At 48.2% G+C, this 19,067-nt stretch overlaps 1 protein-coding gene across 14 annotated transcripts in view; it reads right to left on the bottom strand.

Moving 5' to 3' along the window:
- TBC1D8 (TBC1 domain family member 8) overlaps positions 1-19,067 on the bottom strand; it is a 125,849-nt gene that overhangs the window by 13,796 nt on the left and 92,986 nt on the right. For 11 of the 14 annotated variants that reach the window (XR_016395331.1, XR_016395332.1, XR_002648115.3 and 8 more), the window contains 12 exons: positions 17,901-18,095; positions 16,773-16,949; positions 15,330-15,480; positions 13,529-13,743; positions 12,571-12,688; positions 9,517-9,802; positions 8,613-8,742; positions 8,378-8,476; positions 7,720-7,788; positions 5,462-5,608; positions 1,940-2,180; positions 1,001-1,066 (listed from right to left, as the gene is read on the bottom strand). Coding sequence is in view for 11 of the 14 variants with exons in the window: in XM_022599100.3 (XP_022454808.2) it covers positions 1,001-1,066; positions 1,940-2,180; positions 5,462-5,608; positions 7,720-7,788; positions 8,378-8,476; positions 8,613-8,742; positions 9,517-9,802; positions 12,571-12,688; positions 13,529-13,743; positions 15,330-15,480; positions 16,773-16,949; positions 17,901-18,095 (1,894 nt within the window). In the remaining 3 variants the exon portion in view is untranslated. The remainder of the gene's footprint in view (positions 1-1,000; positions 1,067-1,939; positions 2,181-5,461; positions 5,609-7,719; positions 7,789-8,377; positions 8,477-8,612; positions 8,743-9,516; positions 9,803-12,570; positions 12,689-13,528; positions 13,744-15,329; positions 15,481-16,772; positions 16,950-17,900; positions 18,096-19,067) is intronic. The other 3 variants (XM_022599102.2, XM_022599103.3, XM_089922627.1) reach the window with 2 other exon arrangements.

Here is a 19,067-nt window from a genome sequence, read left to right as displayed (position 1 = left end):
ATATGACAAACTCACAGCTAACATTATAATCAATGGTGACAAGCTAAAAGCTTTTCCCCTAAGATCAAGAACAAGACAAGGATGCCTACTCTTGCCACTTTTATTCAACCTGGTATTGGAAGTGTTAGCCCAAACAATTAGGCAAGAAAAAGAAATAAAAGGGGAGGAAGAAGTAAAACTGTCAGATACCATATATATAGCAAACCTTAAAGGCTCCACCAAAAATTCTTGGAATTAATGAATTCAGTAAAGTTGCACACACACATACATACACACAATGGAATACTACTCAGCCATGAAAAAGAAGGAAATCTTGTCGTTTGCAACAATACAGATGGACCTTGAGGGCATTATGCTAAGCAAAATAAGTCAGAGAAAAACAAATACTGTATGATTTCAGTCATATATGCAATCTAAAAAAATGAAACAAATGAATAAAACAACACCCATTGACTGTTGGTTACCAGAGGGGAAAGGGGTTGGGGGGGGTGGGCAAAATGGGTCAAGGGGGTCAATTTTATGAGGACAAATGGTAATCAGATTTACTGTGGTGATCACTTTGTAGTGTATACAAAGACTGAACTATCATGCTTTACACCTGAAACTAGTATAATACCAATTTTACCTCAATTTTTCAAAAAATAGTAAGCTAAAATAACCATCTGTAAGGCAACCAGGGTTTGTCTTCCCCCACATTCCACAGGCCCGTGGTTCTCAAAGTGTGGTCCTCAGACCTAGCGGATTAGAAACTGGGGTGGGCCAGGTATCCTGTATTATAACAAGCCATCCAGATGATTCTGATGCACACTCGAGTTTGGGAACCCCTGCCATAGGCCATACAATATGGTACTCAAAATCTGCCATCAGCCACCCCAAACTAGAAACATCTGTTGCCTCAAGTCTAAATAAATTTAAAAAGAGAAGAACCTCAAGGTCATGCCCAAAGCTGATTTACGTCAAGGCAGAACAGAGCCTAACTTTTCTACTTGGAATTTCTTACCTGGAGGGATATGCAGCCTATATAACAGTTTAATTTTCTCATTCATTTCTCCATTATACATAACATCTGCAAAATCCAAAAAGAGAGAGAGAGACTGAGTACATGCAAATGGTTTAAGTACATGTGTCAGGGCACAAAGTCACTGTAGAGAGAACGTAGTAAGGTCAGTGTCTGTTGACCTGACACTTCATCTACTGCTACCCAGACAGTGTGCACCTGAAAGGAAAATGTGAAGGGTAGTGACTGGTGACTGCTGAGTGGCAACATGACCTCAGGAATTTTGTCTGGCCTCATACCTTCTGAAAGATTTTAATTTTAGCTGCAAGAGTTAGGAATGTGGGGGGGGGGAGGGATAAATTAGGAGGCTAGGATTAACATATACACACTACTATACATAGAATAGACAACCAACAAGGACCTGCTGTATAGGACAAGGAACTATACTCAATAGTGTGTAATAACCTATAAGGGAAAAGAATCTGAAAAAGAATATATATATATATATATATATATATATATATACACACACACAACACACACACATATGTATGTATAACTGAATCCCTGTGCTGTGCACCTGAAACTTACACGATATTGTAAATCAACTATACGTCAATTTTAAATTTATTTTTTTTAAAAAAATGTGTCTCAGGACACATTCCTAACAAGACACCACCACACCCTGGGTGCCCAGGAGAACAAGGTCAACAACCATGTATGTTGAGAGCCTGGGCTGCCCTCCCCACCACCCGCTTAGGAAACATACAAGTGGTCACGAGAGGAGCCTGCAGAGGGACTTTTAAAATCCCCAGATCGCATCAGGCGACTCCCAAACCCACTTCACCGAGTGGATGTGCCTGCTTGACAGTCTACTTGTCTTGTGTTCACGGACTCACATCCCAAATGAACTCACTGCAGGAAAGACCCACAGAGTCATACCGAGACAGCTCACGAATGCTTTGAATTCGATCAGATGGTCCATGTTTTCATCCAGGAGCCTGAAAGTCCTTTCAGCGAGGATTTCTGTGTGGGCCCCGCAGGTCCACGGCGAGACGAGCTGAAACAGGCGTGCAAACTGCCGGGCGTCTATGCGGTACTGCTCCGCGTAGGGCCTGCTGGGGTCATGGCGCAGGGCCACGGGCCTGGGCTGCTCCCAGTAGCAGCTCATCATGTGTTCTCTCTAACAGGGGAGCGAGAGGGGTCTGTGAGGGGCGGCGGCCCCCATGGGAGGCCGCACACGTAAAGGCCAAAGCCAACACAGCCTTCTCTCCTGACTTGCTTTGCCTCGTAAAATTCAGTATTGAATAAGCAACATTATAAAACAAACAAATGAAAAAATTAACTCACAATCTCACCACTCCAACCAGAAATGTAGTTACAGGTAACCCTGTAGTAACAAGCAAAAACTTTTTCCTTTTTATTAAGGTTTCTTTTTTCATTGTAGCAGAATATACATAACAAAATTTACCATTTTAACAATTTTTAAATGCACAGTTCAGCTGCCATAGTTTTGTTTTGTTTTGTTTTTAATTTTGGCCACACTGCACAGCTTATGGGATCTTAGTTCCCCGACCAGGGAATTGAACCTGGATCCACAGCAGTGAGAGCGCAGAGTCCTAACCACTGGACCGCCAGGGAACTCCCCTGCCATAGTTTTAATTATTGAAATCATACAATTTTTATTCTGATATTTTTTCTTAAATCATATTATTTGAAAGTCAGAAAGTACTAGACAAATCTATAGGATACAGAAGAAACTATTTACCCTGGTAACCTGTGAGGATGGAAAACGGGGGCAGGGACCCAGATGGAGAAGCAAGCCTTTTTACCGTGTGCTTTTTTATATGTTCTGAATTTTGAACCACATGAATATATTAACAATTCAAAAAATTAAAAGTAAAAAAAGCAAAGGCAATTTGAAGTCTTGGGAATAGACTGAAAACTAAAGCAATCAAAACTGGCCCTGTCGCCTAGGACCAGGTTAGCCTCTTGAGAATGTTTCTTTTACACCTGTACTAAATCACCTCTTGGGACATCTCAACTCACTTGAAATAGTTCCCAATGACTGCAGGGCTCTTCACGATTTCAATGCCCTCTGCCCATAAGGATGGCACAGAAACAAGTACAGATGCTACAATATCCAAGTGCCCATCCTTGGATGGAAACCAAAATGCCATTTATAATTTTACTGCATATTATCTGGAGCCATGTTCCTTAAATAACCTTTGCAGAATCATGAAAAGTACCATAAGAATGTTCAAGTGTGAAACAAAGGTCTGATAAATTCCCATTCCTCAAACCCAAGACACACTGTGAATTTGCGTGTATATTCGCCACCCTGTGATGCTAGAGGCCCTCAGAATCCTACCCAGAAGAAAACGGTTATAAAGGCCACGGACTAGTACAACCAGTTTACACAGAATCCTACAGAAAAACAAGTCAATATAAAAACAGGCAAAGGATATGAAGAGGTGATACAAGAAAGTATATGATTAGCCAATAAACTTATGAAAGGGTACTCAACCTCACTAATGAGTAAACAAATGTAAGTTAAAATGAAATGCAATTTTCTACACAACTAGTAAAATTTTAAAAGATCCATAATGTTAAATGCTGGGTGAGTGGGGAACATAGGAAATGAGCACCCTTAGACACCATCAGTAGAACTGAAATTTGAAAAATCTAAAACGCTTTAGCAATAGTGACTAAAACTTGGTTTGTGCATCCCTAAGGAACCCATCCTACAGAAACAGCAGCACAGGTGTCCCAAGAAAGGCACAAGCATGCTTGATACAGCACTGTTTATAAAGCAGAAAGAATTGGAAATGAGATAAATGTCCCTCAGCAGGTGAATGGTTAATAAAGTATGGTTAAGCCCTACCATCATTAAAAAAGCCATTAAAAAAGAATGAGAAAAGATCTGTAGATACTGAATCTACAAAAATGTCATAGGCACTGTTTCAGGTCCTGAGTATTTCCAAAAGTAGTCAATGACATCAAGTGTGTATTATATTGTTCCCATCTTACTTGAAGAGAGAAGACTAATGAAGCTGTTTTCAATTTCAGAGGATAAGGGACAGACATTGCAAATCTAAATTTACGTAATTTAAAACATTGCTTTATAACCTGGACGGACCTCGAGGGCATTACGGTAAGTGAAATAAGTCAGAGAAATACTATATGATCTCATATGTGGAATCTAAAAAAAAAAAAAAAAAATAGCAACATGGGCTTCCCTGGTGGCGCAGTGGTTAAGAATCCACCTGCCAATGCAGGGGACACGGGTTCGAGCCCTGGTCCGGGAAGAACTCACATGCTGCAGAGCAACTAAGCCTGTGCGCCACAACTACTGAGCCTGTGCTCTAGAGCCCACGAGCCACAACTACTGAGCCGCGTGCCACAACTACTGAAGCCCACACGCCTAGAGCCCGTGCTCCACAACAAGAGAAGCCACCGCAATGAGAAGCCGGCGCACCGCAACGAAGAGTAGCTCCCATTCGCTGCAACTAGAGAAAGCCCGCGTGCAGCAACGAAGACCCAACGCAGCCAAAAATAAAATAAATTCAAACAAACAAACAAACCCAAAGTCACAGAAAAGGATCAGATTCATGGTTACCAGAGGCTGGGGCTGGCTGTGGGTGCGGGTTATAGAACGGGGTGAAGGGGGTCAAAAGGTACAAATCTCCAGTTATAAGATAAATAAGTCCTGGGATGTATGTACAACATGACAGCTATAGTTATCAGTGCTGTACGGTATATCTGAAAGTTGCTAAGAGAGTAGATCCTAAAAGTTCTCATCACAAGAAAAAAATCATTTTTGTTCTTTTTTTTTTGTATCTATACATATATGACATGATGGATGTTAACTTACTGCACATCATTTCGCAGTACACGTAAGTCATTATGCTGTACACCTTAAACTTAGTGCTGTAGGTCAATTATACCTCAATAAGACTGAAAGAAAAGGAAGAATTGCATTCAGGCATAAAAGAAAGATTGCTTTCCAACCAGAATAAAAATAGATTTCATTAAGTACACACTGTTCATCTTTAATAGGAAAGAGTATGTAAAGAAGACAGAGCAGGCTATTCCTTGTTAACACAGAGAATGGTCACACCTGTACGTTCCAGGCTTAGGGAAGGAGGCAATGAAGTTAAGGAACGGACTCCTTAATAAGACCCTATCACATATTTATACAACAATGTAAGGGTATCTCTGTGTGGCCCTTTCCCTTGGGAAAACGAATTTCTGATTCAAGAGACAAGAGATGCATGTAAAACCCAACTAGGGACCATTATACCTCACAGTACTTAAAGAAGCATTAAAATATAAGAGGCCAGACTATGAAAGCCAAGGGAATTCAGGGAAGGTCAGCAGCAAGGGGGGCAGTGGGAGCGGAGGAGGACAGCCTGAGGGGGTTCTGTGGCGGTGAGGATGGCTCTGCGCACATAAAGGAGGTACCTCAGGCTGTAAGACGGAATTAGACACCATGATGATGACACATTTGTCCTGGGATTTCTTTTGGAAGTGCATTTTGAAATTGGTCTTGCATTTATAGTTGAAGTTTATATTCATAGTTAGTCCTACACAAATGAAAGGCCTGCAGAGCTAAAAAAAAAAAAAAAAATACGAAAATAAATTTCACCCACATTGTTCACAGAATAGAAATAGGACACAGGAAATAGCTGTCTTCTTTAAATACTCCTTGTATGAAAGATTAATGATACAGTTAGTACTTAACGAAACTTATTTTTATGATGAATTTAAGGCAGTCTCTTAAGTCATATAAATTCAAATGTGAGACGTGTCTTATTCTCTCAAATTGAGAAGTTAGCCCTAAATAAATGAAAGACGTTCTATGCTAAACAACACGTTTGTTAACCTGCTTTTGTGTTTCTAGTACTCCCTGTTTTTCCTCCTTGAAAGTCAAAGAGAGGTGGCGGTGTGGGACACTAAGTCACCTCTGGCTTCGTATTTTCTCTTCATGCAACAGAGGAAACTATAAAACTTGAAACCCGGTGATGTTTACAGGAGACGTAGCCTGAGGACTCATCACGCATCCTGCTGACCAGGCGTGAGGAGTGCCGGGAACCTACTAAGCCAGCCACCCATGTCAGTGACCACAGGGAGACGTACGACAGCCACAGGAAGGGTCAGACAATATGTGCGGCTCTGCTCAGGGAACCCAAGTGCTGCTTAGGATCATCTTGAGCACGCGGCCATTTGAGCGCAGAAGTGCTGGCGGCTCAGAGGCCCCACCAGGACAGCTCCGGTGGCCGACTCCTCCAGGCTGGCCTGCTTTCTGCGGCTGTCTTCTCCCCGCTTCACTGCCAGGCTGTCGGGAGTGGGTCCACTGTCTGCCTCTCTTCCCCATTTTTTACTGACTGCTTCGAGCAAGAGAAAAGGCACCTGAAAATGGTCTTTGCAGGGTGATTTAATTCAGCAAGGCTTCCACCTAAATATCCAAATAGTCGAAATACAGTTCAGCATGTTAAGTATTACCAACATGACAGGTTTTAAATGATTTAAAAATGAGTAAGACCATAGGGCAATGTGAAAAAGTGTTAATGACAGCATCAGGGGAAAACAGAACATGAAGTCAGGCAGACCAGCCACACAAACACAAGAATATGTACACACATCATGTGGGTGAGGTTATGACTGAAAAGTATTTGAGGTGATACAGGGAATTGTATTCAATATCTTGTAAAAACCTATAATGAAGAAGAATATACATATGGGACTTCCCTGGTGGTCCAGTGGCTAAGACTCCACGCTCCCCATGCAGGGGGCCCGGTCCGATCCCTGCTCAGGGAACTAGATCCCACGTGCATGCCGCAACTAAAGATCCCGCATGTGGCAACTAGAAAATGAAAAAGATCCCGCACGCTGCAACGAAGACCCCGCACACGGCAACAACAAAGATCCTGCGTGCCACAACTAAGACCAGCCACAGCCAAATAAATAAATAAATATTTTTTAAAAAAAGAATATATATACGTATAACTGAATCACTGTGCTGTATACTAGAAACTAACACAACATTGTGAATCAACTATACTTCAATTTAAAAAAATAATCATAGAAAAAAGTATACGAGGTGATAATTTCAATAAGGGTCACTGTTGCATCCACTATTTTTTTTTTGTAGTTTTTTAAATAAATTTATTTATTTTTGGCTGCATTGGGTCTTTGTTGCTGTGCGAGGGCTTTCTCTAGTCGCGGTGAGTGGGGGCTACTCTTCATTGTGGTGCGCAGGCTTCTCTTGTTGTGGAGCACGGGCTCTAGGCGCACGGGCTTCAGTAGTTGTGGCACGTGGGCTCAGTAGTTGTGGCTCACGGGCTTAGTCGCTCCGCGGCATGTGGGATCTTCTTGGACCAGGGATCGAACCCAGGTCCCCTGCACTGGCAGGCGGATTCTTAACCACTGCCCCACCAGGGAAGTCCCTGAATCCACTATTGACTGGGGACTCAGCCTAGGGCAGTGAAGGACGTGTCACCAGCACTGAGGGCCTCTCAGCCGAGCGCAACAGCATCCGTGCTCGGGCCCAGGAGGCACGGCCAAGCCAGAGCTGGCCGGGGGGCCGCTCCAGCCTCGCTGCCACCCAACAGGCACATGCTGACCCCTCCAGCCTCTGCACCCTCCCGCAGGCAGGCGATGACATCAGCTGGGGCCTGGCTCAGGGCCTGCCACTCCCTCATCCTCCCAGATTTTCCTACCTTGAATAAATCGTAGAGTTCCTCTAGGTCTTCTGGAAGGACTGAGACTTCGGGGATAACGACTCGCAGCTTGAGGGAAGAACAAACGGTCATGGAGTGAACTCTGCCTGCCCCTGGGAGGACCAGAGGCCGAGAGGGCGCGTCCCGCTGGGGTGGACGCCAGGCGCCCAGCTCCTCCCGGGACAGAGTCTGTTCCCATCACAGAGATCACTTTATGGCGGCTCTCTCAGGGCTTTTTATCCTCAACTTTTCTGACTCACACGTCCATGACTCAGGACAAGCATTTTAAGTCCTAATGGGAGTAAACAGTAGCAAGGCTACAGCTTGGGCAGGAAGTTCCTCCTGCATAGCCATCAACACTGCAGGCCCTCGGTGCCGGGCATGCTCTATACTGTCCCTCATTTAAGCCCATACGGTGGTTAGTATTATCCTCATTTTACAATCGGGGAGACCGAGGCTCACAGTAGCTAGTTTGCTCACAATCTGTCTGACTCTCAAACTAAACCCACGCTCTTTCTCCACCAGCTCACCCTGTCAAGTTGTTAATTCAATGCAAAAAAAAAAGCTGGCTTTCTCCTATTAGGAGACCAGCAGGGGACCCAGCCCAGGTCAGCACCTGGCCGCCAGGAGCAGTGGTTCCCAGGAGGCCTCTACTCACCACATTCTGCTTTGTGGTGTCTTCGTGGCCCTGGAGGACCCTGATCCTGTGTTTGCAGCGCATGTGCTCAATCTGAGCCACAGACTGGTCTCCGAATTTCTGCAGGGAAGGAAGGGTTCACTCGCTCACAGAATCCCTTATGCATCCATACAAGAAACAGAAGTAGCCTGGAAAACCTCCCTGGAAGTCCATCTCCCAAGAGAGCTGGGGTGGGGCAGGGATGGGGCCCAGGTACCTCGTAGGAGTCCCGGATCAGGTCGGCAATGTCGGTCATAGGACAGGGCTCCTGGTCATCCGAGAAAAAGGCATGGTGGCTGCCTAGCGGGGGTCCAGGGCTATCCTCGTTCTTGATGTGATCCAGAAACCTGGGCACACCATCCACCGGAAAAGCACAGGTTTACCCTCCCCTGGGCACCATGCGACACCTGCCACCTTCACAGGGGCCCCTGGACACGTGGCAGCAACTGTCAAACCAGCTCGTCTGCCTCCAAACAGTGGGAGGAGTGCCAGGCAGCAACTGCTACACTCATTTTACAGAAAACGAGAGACGTGCGTGAAGCCAGACTTGTAGACCTGGGCGCTACGGGAAGGTTTCCCGGGGTCTGTGACTCTCCAGTGACATAAGTACAAAATCCTGTGCATACTGCAATTTTAAGCTTCCACAGTATTCTGAAAAGGAGCTTTTCATTTGTCATCCAACTTGCCCTCAGCTCCAAGGGACCCGGGTTCCCATCCTCAGCTTCGCGGCACTTTGCCTTCCCTGCAATGCACCATCCCCTACGCACAAAATGTCTAAATCCTCCAGCTGGCGGCCTGAGGCCCACGTTTTCCCGTGTCTGCCTGCCCGCCCCCGTTCAAGGCCACTATGAGTCCCTCTAGACTCAGGACACTTGAACCTGCTCAGAGAAAGGCACCGATACCCTCGCCCCTCCTGCCTCTCACTTGGCGGACAGGAGCGAGGGAAGGCAGAGTCCTCACCGCACACGGGTGACGGGGTTGCCTGATGGCCTGGCCCTGGGGGCACATGGGGTGACGAGTGGTAGAGTGGAAGAACTCCCACAGCGACAGCCCAGCCGCCTGGACCTGCCGCCTGGCTCCTGGAGTCCCGCTGCTGCCCCTCCGGCCCAGGCGGTCCCCACCTGCTGAGGACCATCAAGGCCTGGCTGTCGTCCTTGCTGCTGCACAGGTCCTCGGCGTTGGCCTCCAGCACGGCCAGCCCCAGCTGGAAGATAGCCTTGATGCCATCATAGAAGAAGCAGTCAACCACGTTCACCGCGCTCTCCAGGGGCATGATGCTGAGGAACAGTGTCAGGAACCAGGAGAGGGAGATGGACGCCAGGGCCGAGAGGTCCTGCATGTGCTCTGCCAGCTCGGGGAGCTGCTCCTTGATGAGCTCCTCGAAGACCGATTGGTCCACCTGGGCCCCTGGGAAAGGAGGTCACAGAGATGTGGCTGGGGGGAGAGTCACTCCCTCCAAAGTCAGCCCCAAATTAAAACGACTCTGAGATACGCACAACAATGAAACGGGACTGGAGACCAGAAAAGGACTTGCACTTAGTTAGTTCACTGGTTTTTGATGTTTTGACCAAGGTAATTCTATGGGGAAAGGACAGTATTTTCAAAAAATAGTTGTGGGGCTTCCCTGGTGGCGCAGTGGTTGAGAGTCCGCCTGCCGATGCAGGGGACGCGGGTTCGTGACCCGGTCCGGGAAGATCCCACATGCCGCAGAGTGGCTGGGCCCGTGAGCCATGGCTGCTGAGCCTGCGCTCCGCAACGGGAGAGGCCACAACAGTGAGAGGCCCGCGTACCGCAAAAAAAAAAAAAAAAAAAAAAAAAAAAAAAGCTGTGAATTGGGAATTCCCTGGCGGTCCAGTGGTGAGGACTCGGCGCTTTCACTGCTGTGGGCCCGGGTCCAAACCCTGGTCAGGGAACTCAGATCCTGCAAGCCGCACAGCATGGACAAAAAAAAATAAAATAGTGCCGAATCAACTGGATATCTGCATGGTGTGGGGAAGAAAGAACCTTACCTCCTACTTCACACCATACAGAAAAATACATTTGAAATGTGTCATGGACTTAAGTATAAAAGCTAATGCTAAAAAACGTCTAAAAGAAAATACAGGAAAAAGGCAAAATGTCTTAGGACACAAAAGCATTAACCATAGAAAAAAATTACAAATTGGACTTCATCAAGATTAACGACTGGTGTTCTTCAAAAGAGACCATTAATGAAATGAAAATGCAAACTTCAAACTTGGAGAAAATATTTGCGATACATATACCTGACAGAGGTTTCATAATCACAATAAAGAACTGATACAACTTAGTTGTAAGAAATCAATAACCAAATCTTTTTCTAAAAAGAGGTAAAATTTGGACACTTCAAAAGTGATGATAAATAAATGGCCAGTAGGCACAGAAAAACAGGTTCAACATCATTAACAATTATCAGAGAAATGCAAATTAAAACCATCATGACATTCCACTTCTTACCCACTAGGATGGCTAAAATTAAAAAGACAATTCCAAGTGCTAACAGGGATGCAGAGCAACTGGAACTCTCACACATTGCTGGTGTGAGATAATATGAAGGCATTTCATCCACTTTGGAAAACTGACAGTTTCTTATAAAGTTAAGCATTCATCTAACTATGACCCAGGAATTCTACTCCTGGGTAAAGGCAAAGAAAACTGACAATATACATTCCAAAAAGACTCATACATGAATGTTCATTGCAACTCTACTTATAATAGAAGAAACTGGAAACTCAAATGTCTATCAACAGGCGACTGGATGAACAAATCATGGTATGAATGTACAGTGAAATACTACTCAGCAATGAAAAGGAACTGCTGATGCACCAACAACGTTGTGTTACGCGAAGGAAGCCAGAACATTCTCTATTATTATGTTTATTCCAAGTTCAAAAATAGGCCAGGTTCATCTGTGGTGACAGAAGTCAGTACCAAGCGTTGCGTGTGGCAGGGAAGAGGCAGAAGGGAACTTTGTGGGTTATGGAAATGTTCCAAATGTTCTACCCTGTATTGCAGTGGTGGTCACATTATCATGGAGGGTCTACTGATCACTGTTGAGTACCATCTGCCCCACAGCAACACTCTTCACCTAATGAGGGCTTGGACAACATGCTTCCCAATGACCGCGAGGTTCTGGTTACTCCTTGCTGCTCTGTACAACATTAAATACCTCGCGCGATATGAGGTGAAAAGGGAAGGAAACCAATTAACCACTCAGGCACAGGAAGGGGGCCGAGGAGGACAGTCAGAGGTCACCAAAAGGCCACCTCCTTCCCAGCCAAGCCCCACCCCACCTTCCTCCGAGTGGTCATCACACTCCCTTGGTCCGTAGACTTCAGCCTTCAAGCATCTTCTTCCTGCCTTGTCCCTACATCCACTCCTTTGCCAAATTCCATCTTGAATTGGTTCTTTTGTTTCTGTTCCCATGGCTGCCGCCCTAATTTTAGGCCATCTCCATCTCTCATTCTGGATTACTAAAAAGTGTCCCTAAGAGTATCACCAGGCCAGAGCAATTTTCATGTCCTTTTCCCCACAAGGAGGTTGCTGGACCACAGAGAGGATGCAAATTCCAATCTCAACCGCACGAAGGACAGCGGCTCAAGTGCTTGAGCACTGGTGGGTCAAACACAGGTTTGCCCAGAGCCCAGGCAGCCATAAATGTGCTTTCTTACGATCAAGCTGTAAGTGAGGCATTTTCCTCCTCTGCCCTTCACGTCGGCCCTCAAGGGTCTCCAGTATTGCTCTACTCCCCTCCTCTCCTGTCTGCACAAACTCCTTGGGTACCAGGAGCAGACCCCCTCCCTTTCCAGGCCTCAGCATCAGTGAAAAATCTCTTTGGTTTTCACTTTTTGATTTGCTTTTTGTGCCTAGGTTTTTCTTTCCTGAAGTTCAGCTATCCACATAATTCGTTTGTTCTTTATCCAAAATCTGTAAGAGTTTGTGGCAAGAGAGCAATCAGGTTGCCACATTCCACCCTTTTGCCAAAACTGTGCAGAGAATTACACAGTTAGTTTTGCAAATTCAAGAGTCAAAACGGTGTTTGTGCAGAGACTAGCTGAGTGGCACAGGGGACTTTATAACCAGGACTGGTGATCAACACCTCTGCCCTGGCTCGGTCACTACCCCCGGGTACAGAGGAGGAGGAAGGAGGCAGTTACCAATGACTCGATGGTTGAAGTAGTCGGGCAGCATCCGCTCACACACAGCAACCAGCAACCAGAAGGCTTCCTCCTCCTCGGTGTATAGCAGCAGAAGGGAGGTCAGGATGTTCATGGACTGCTCAGGGGGTTCGCAGGGGAGGGGACAGTTACTGACAAGGCCACACAGTGCCACAGAGACACTCAATAACACACAAGCCCAAGTGATCTGCAGAAGTCAAGACTGCATGAGAGACCCAGCGTACCCACCCACAGCGACACTGAGCTGGAACGACCACGGTGTCACCGTGGCCTCACAAGACACACCGGGCTGAGCGACCAGCCACCGCTCCATCCCTGAGCCCATGGTGTAATGCTGGATTGGGCTGTGGAGCACGCCTCAGGCTCAGATCCCACCCAGCTGTCTCTGTGTCTACGTTCGGACAGAGACACACACACCCACACTCACCCACTAATTTCGCTTATGCACAGGAGACAAAGTTTAAGATCCTGTTTTTAAGGGTCAGTAGCTTCTCTCACCCAGCCTCGTGCCGGGGTTTTATTCTGTGCTTGTTTACCACTCAGAGGATGTCTTACCTCCACTCGTGCATCCTGGAGGAAAGCGATCCACCCCAAACAGCTTTTTCCTCCCCAAATAGCATTTAAAAAAGAATCCCTATGACTCCTGTACCGTCTGGAGGGAGAAAGCTCCCACGGCAGCTTCACGGATACCGTCCTGCAGTGGAGGCCCGGAGACCGTGAAGACTGCACGGCCTCCCGTGGACAGAGGCCCAGCCTGTGCAACGCTCTCCCCGGGCACTGGGTAACGTTGCTCCTTCTGCATCATCAGCCTGACTACACGAGGTTGATTCCCTCCACACAACAGTCCTCGGTACAGACGGCTGAGAACACAGACCCGAGGCCTGGGTGGTAGCCCGGGACGGGGGCTATGACCTCCACCCCGCGGCGCACAGCTCACCTGGCAGTACCCGATTCTGGGGTTCCGGTGGGCATAGGCCGTCAGGACTCTCCTCAAAGCAGCGATCCCCGTTTCGTTTTGGAAGGCGGGGTGCTCCGGTAAGGAGCGATGCAGGTCCCGTTCTATCTCCTCCGTCACCAGGCAACACTTTCCCATGGACTCCTCCACCAGGTTGCCATAGTAACCGGGATGCGAGGCGAGGTCAGTGACGGCATCTGATGATTTGAAAGTAACGTTTCAAGGGGGACTGATTACCGGGAGAGAGTCCACATGGGGAGGGGCCTGTCCGGTCAGAGGACCTCAGCGGGGTCCTGCTACCTGAGGGACATAAAAAACAGTTTGAGACCACACACAACCAAAAGGAACTTCAGTTCTGCTAAGAAGAAAAGAGAAAAAAAGAAATAACGTGGCTTTTCTAAGAATAACCTTATAGAGAGGGGGAAAGAGCTCACACTAGAAATAGCTTTATTACTATGCTTTTAATAAGTTGTATTCCCTGGTAACAGAACTGTGTGTGTGTGTGTGTGTGTGTGTGTGTGTGTGTGTGTGTGTGTGTGTGTGTGTGTGTGTGTGTGTGTGTGTGTGTGTGTGTGTGTGTGTGTGTACTTTAGGTGGTGGGATTTTGAGCCGTGTCACTTTCTTTGCTTGCTGCTCCATATGAATATGGACTGTTTTTATTAAACACAAAAATACTGGGAGGATGATTTTTGTAAGTCCCCTGTATTTTATTAAATACAAAAATATCCTCATCTGACAGAGGAAAGGTTTCACGGGCATGCTGTTGGTGGGCAGTGAGAGAGACAGGCCAGGAGGCAGCGGGGAGACTCGGCCTGTGGAACGAGGTGAGCGCTGGGAGGAGAGGGACCAGTAGACACCCGCTCAGCAGCCCCAGCGCCCAGGAGCCGACCAGCATCGGGTCTGGGTCTGGGCCTCTCGGGCAGCAGAGGAGAGGGGCTGGGCGACTTCGGGGAGAGACGGGGAAGAGGGAGGAGAGAGGTGACCAAGGGGGAGGCCGACCGAGGGAGGAACAGGGACAGGGCGCGGGGAGGACGGGTCCCCAGGCCTAGCCTCCGGGAGAGCACAGCAGGGTCCCCGGGGCAGGCGGAGCCCTGGCCACCCCACCCCTAGCATCCTGAAAGGGGCAGCAGTCACACTGTCCTGGACCACAGGGCCTTCCCTTCTTGCTGGCAGGGCCCCAGCCGCTCCACCGCGTGGCACCAAACGGCTGACAGAGAAATGCCTGCTCGGAACGCCTCTGGGGACCGCGGCCCCAGTCTCAGCTCCTCCGTCAGCGAGTGTCCTGATGAGAGATGCCCAAGAGCAGCAGCAGGAGAGTCCCCGGTCCAGCGGTGCAGCAGGAGGACGCAGGCGGGAGAGAAAACCCTGCGGCTCTGCCTCGCGGGGACGCTGTGTGCCCTCCACAGAGGAGCGAGCAAGAGGAAGCGCGCACTGAGGGATTCACTACAACACACGCAACTGAACACCTTCTGAAGATGTGTTCATTTCCTCTACTTCAGGACTCACGTCCTAGAAAGACGCTGCACGTCAAGGGCGTCCTGAACAGAATTCTGGGGACAACGAAGAGACTCATAGTCATTTCTAAAGGAGACGCGATCCCTTGGCCAGACCCTGCACTGACCCAGGACATCACAGCCAACGTGGGAAGGTCCTGAGGTCCCCGGTCGGACACGTCACAGGCAGAGGGGACCCCTCTGCACACACACACTGCCCAGGTCGGGGGCCTTTGTCCCGTGTCCGCTCCAGAAATAAAAGTTGGCCTGGAGACCCCTGAAACGCTTACCAGAGAAAAGGAGCCAGAGTTTGCCGCGTAACGACTCGGGGATCCCCATGGCCACCAGCTTCCGGATCTTCTCCGTACGGAACATGCACACGGTCCTGCCGTACTCTACGAAGTGGTCGTTCCACAGTCTCATCTTGATCTGTTCTCTGGGCTGCAAGTGGAAACACGCTGCATGTACAAAGAAGGTCGTCCGCACCCTCCACAACCCGTCACAGAGAGAGGCTCCTTCTGCTGACGGAGGGACCAATGGTGACAGGCAATTCGCTCAGCAGATACTTCTGAACCTCCACCAGGAACAGGGGACCAGCCCTTCAGGGGTTCAGGGCCCAGTGGGAGCACTGACACAAATATTGATAAAACGCCCAGAGCAGATGGGAGGGTCGGGTAGGGCTGGGTGGGGAAGCCTCTCCGGATGCTGACACCAAGCCAGCTGCCGAAACAGGTCAGCTCAGAGGGCAAAGCGGAGCAAGGGGCTCTCGTGATTTCCCTGGAGCTTCCTGACAGCCAGGGGAAAAACCGCCAATCGGAAAAACGTACATTGTTCTCAGTAGCAGAGATGAAGAAGACGCGATGTCTCCAGGTGACTGAAAGTCCTTTGAAATTATGGATTTTTAAAATCCTTCAGAATTCCTAGCTGACAGGAATTTCTAGTGCCTTTTAAACAAGATGTTTACGTATGCTTTTAATTATCTGTATTCTCTAGTAATGGGAGACGTTTACAGAATACTGACGTTACATACACTCAATATTCTTACGCGTTTCATCGAGCATTCATTGAGCATCTCTGTAAAGTACATCAGAAGGCTCAGTTCTGAATGAATAAAGCTAACGATCTATGATACACGAGCCATTAAGCGGCCAAGGGGCAGCAATCATGTTCACGGCCACCCTGGTACTCATGGTCCCAACACAGCACCCCTCGTGCCAGGGCACCATCTCAGAGCACGATTTCTAGTCTATTTACCATACAGGCATTGCCCTCAGACTCTCCCTACAGAGGAGAAAACTATATAAATGTGACAAAAGTATTTTTAGTTCAGTAAAACTAGAAGACAGCCAGGGTACAAAAAAGAAACACTGTACCAAAGAGCCACACAGACACCACCGGATAAAAGGAGATAGACTTGTTCTGCACCCGGAAACCCCACAAGGGACGGCATGGACGGATGCCACCTGAGGGGCAGGTGGGGAGAGCCATGGCCCTCGGACGTCCCACCACATCCTTCACCCACCGGGACGCACTCTCAGGCCACTAGCACCACTGACCACTTCCCCTTTTCGCCAATGAGGAAAAGAGGGAGGCAAAGAGGGCGCATCACGTGTCCCCAGGTTGCCTGGTAACCTGTGCCACACCAGGCCCACCCTCCAGGGCCCGCGGGAAGCCACGCCCCTGACACCTCCGCCTGTGCCCGGCGGTGGCTAGGGCAGAGCCTCATCACCCACCAGTCTCGAGTCGGGGCTCTGGCTGCCCGACCGCCAGAAACCGGCGACCAGGGCCTCGGGGTGCAGCTGCGGGCTCATCTCTTTCTCCCTTTCCTCGCTATTTTGAGAAGACACCATCTCAATACGCCCAAACCTGTGGTCACCGCACATGCTTGTTGAATGAAACACAGACGAAGTCTGCATGGGGAGGAAAAAGAAAAAAAAAAAAAAAAAAAATGAGAGATAAGTCACTGCCTTCGTTATAAGACAGTCTTTGTTTTGCCTTTGGATGCAGGAGCCTATTAACAAACTTAAACACGCCTCTCTGTTTAGGACTTCCGGGAAAAACAGACTAACATTAGACCCAAGAGATTTGATCCTCGGCAAGGAATATGGTCCACACGGCACCTTCCCGGCGAGGCTGCTCATGGCACACAGAGCACAGCCCCAGTGGGGTTGGGAAAGCACCATCGCGCCCTCAGTTTCCAGAACTGAGGATGGCCATCTCGAGAAAACTGCTCTTAGGTACTGAGAGACTTTCCCTCCCTTCCTTCTGTCACTACTTGGATGAAAAGAGGTCCAGAAAGAAGGCGGACGGGTGTGAAAGAATTAGGGACTGGGTCCCAGCAGATCCGGGTCTATATTTGCAGCTGTCCCATCTTAACGACAATGAAACATCTCTTTCGGCAAAACTTATATCCGCCCCCAAATAACATCATCCGCTCCAACCTCGGGGGGGATGGGGGGGGCACTGACCTCTCTAACCAGTAAAGAGGGTGTCCCCTCACCTGTGGGTTGATTCCCCACCAAACCCTCCAACCTCTGAGGGGGTGGCCTGTCAATCCCTCTGACACATGGGTATACCCCATCTATCCCTGTAAACCTGTCAGGGGGGCATCCTGTGGGCATCCTCCAACCTGTGGGTGAGTCCCCATCAACCCTCCAACCCTGCCACACCCACTCAGGACACCGGTGCCATCAGAGATGATACCACACCGTCTGCTACACGGACCCAATCATTGCTTACATTTTTCTGGTACCCAAGTGGATCATCGTTACGTGCACACCCCTTTGGAGACCCCTGGCCTCGAGGTGCTGAAAAAAAGGGATTTTCAATTTACGGGATCCCACAGTTTCCAAGGATCATACCAGGTCCTCATCCTGTGTGGTGTCATAGTGCACGGGGTGGTCGGCGTGCACCTGCTTCAGCCTCGCCAGCAGACTCTCCACCAGGCTGTCGCGATCCGTGAGCTCAATGAACTGGAAGGCCATCTTGCTCCTGATGCTGACAATGATGGGGTTTGGCAGCAGACTCGTGTCCTCCATTTTCTCAATGCTCACGACCTGTTACAAACAGTCACGCGCACAGAGGCACAGCAAGAGAGAAGACGGGCAGGCGTTTAATTGCATATTCGGAAAACATCCCGAGAGAGAAGGCAAAACCCAATAACTGCAATAAGGAACTGGTACGAAGTTAGAAAGTACGGAATGCGGCATAGGCACCACGGCACAAAGTGGGAGTAACTCAACTGCCCCCGGCTGGATGAACCAAAACGTGGGCTCTGCATACAATGGAATATTATTCAGCCTTAAAAGGGATGGATATTCTCGCAGGTGCTACAGTCTGGATTCACCTTGAGGACGTTATGCTAAGTGACATAAGCCAATCACAAAAGGGCAAATACTGTAGGATTTCACTGATATGAGGGGCCTAAAGGAGTCAGATTCATAGAGACAGAAAGCAGAGCAGTGGGTCCCCAGGGCTGGGGGAGGGGAACAGGAAGCTACTGTTTAATGGGGATAGTGTTTCAGTTTGGAAAGATGAAAAAGTTCTCGTGATGGTTGCACAACAAGTGTGAATGTACCCAGTACCAGTGAACTCTAACAGTTAAAAACGGTTAAAATGGTAAATGTTATGTATACGCTACCACAGTTAAAAAAAAAAAAACTACATAAGGCAATCCAGGATTTCTTCCTCCACTCATAAGTAGGAATATTTGTAAAATGAAGACACCTGCTGCAGAAAAATGGAGGTCAATCACATGAATGGAAAAATTGAGTTTTTCTGAACAGTACTCAGTTCATATGTTATAATAGCAAGAATCTGGAAGTCCTGACGTGTGACAGAGCCATGGGTCCTGTCACAGCCGACATGCCCTGAAACCACAGTACTGAGCCCATCAGATGTGGAAGCAGACTCCATTTCCAAGAACAGAATTGTAGAATTTTACAGTTGAAAGGAAGCATGTTTCTAAATTTTTACCTAAAGTTCCAGGAGGGTATAAAAACCAAGCAATTTGACATTTATTTTCAAAA

This window comes from Delphinapterus leucas, chromosome 13 (genome assembly GCF_059928025.1).
Source record: "Delphinapterus leucas isolate spDelLeu-1000000601 "Yukka" chromosome 13, BTC_Dleu_Yukka2, whole genome shotgun sequence".
Classification (NCBI taxonomy): Eukaryota; Metazoa; Chordata; class Mammalia; order Artiodactyla; family Monodontidae; genus Delphinapterus; species Delphinapterus leucas.
Note: the sequence above shows the minus strand (reverse complement) of the source record. Positions and strands in the feature narration are given on the sequence as shown.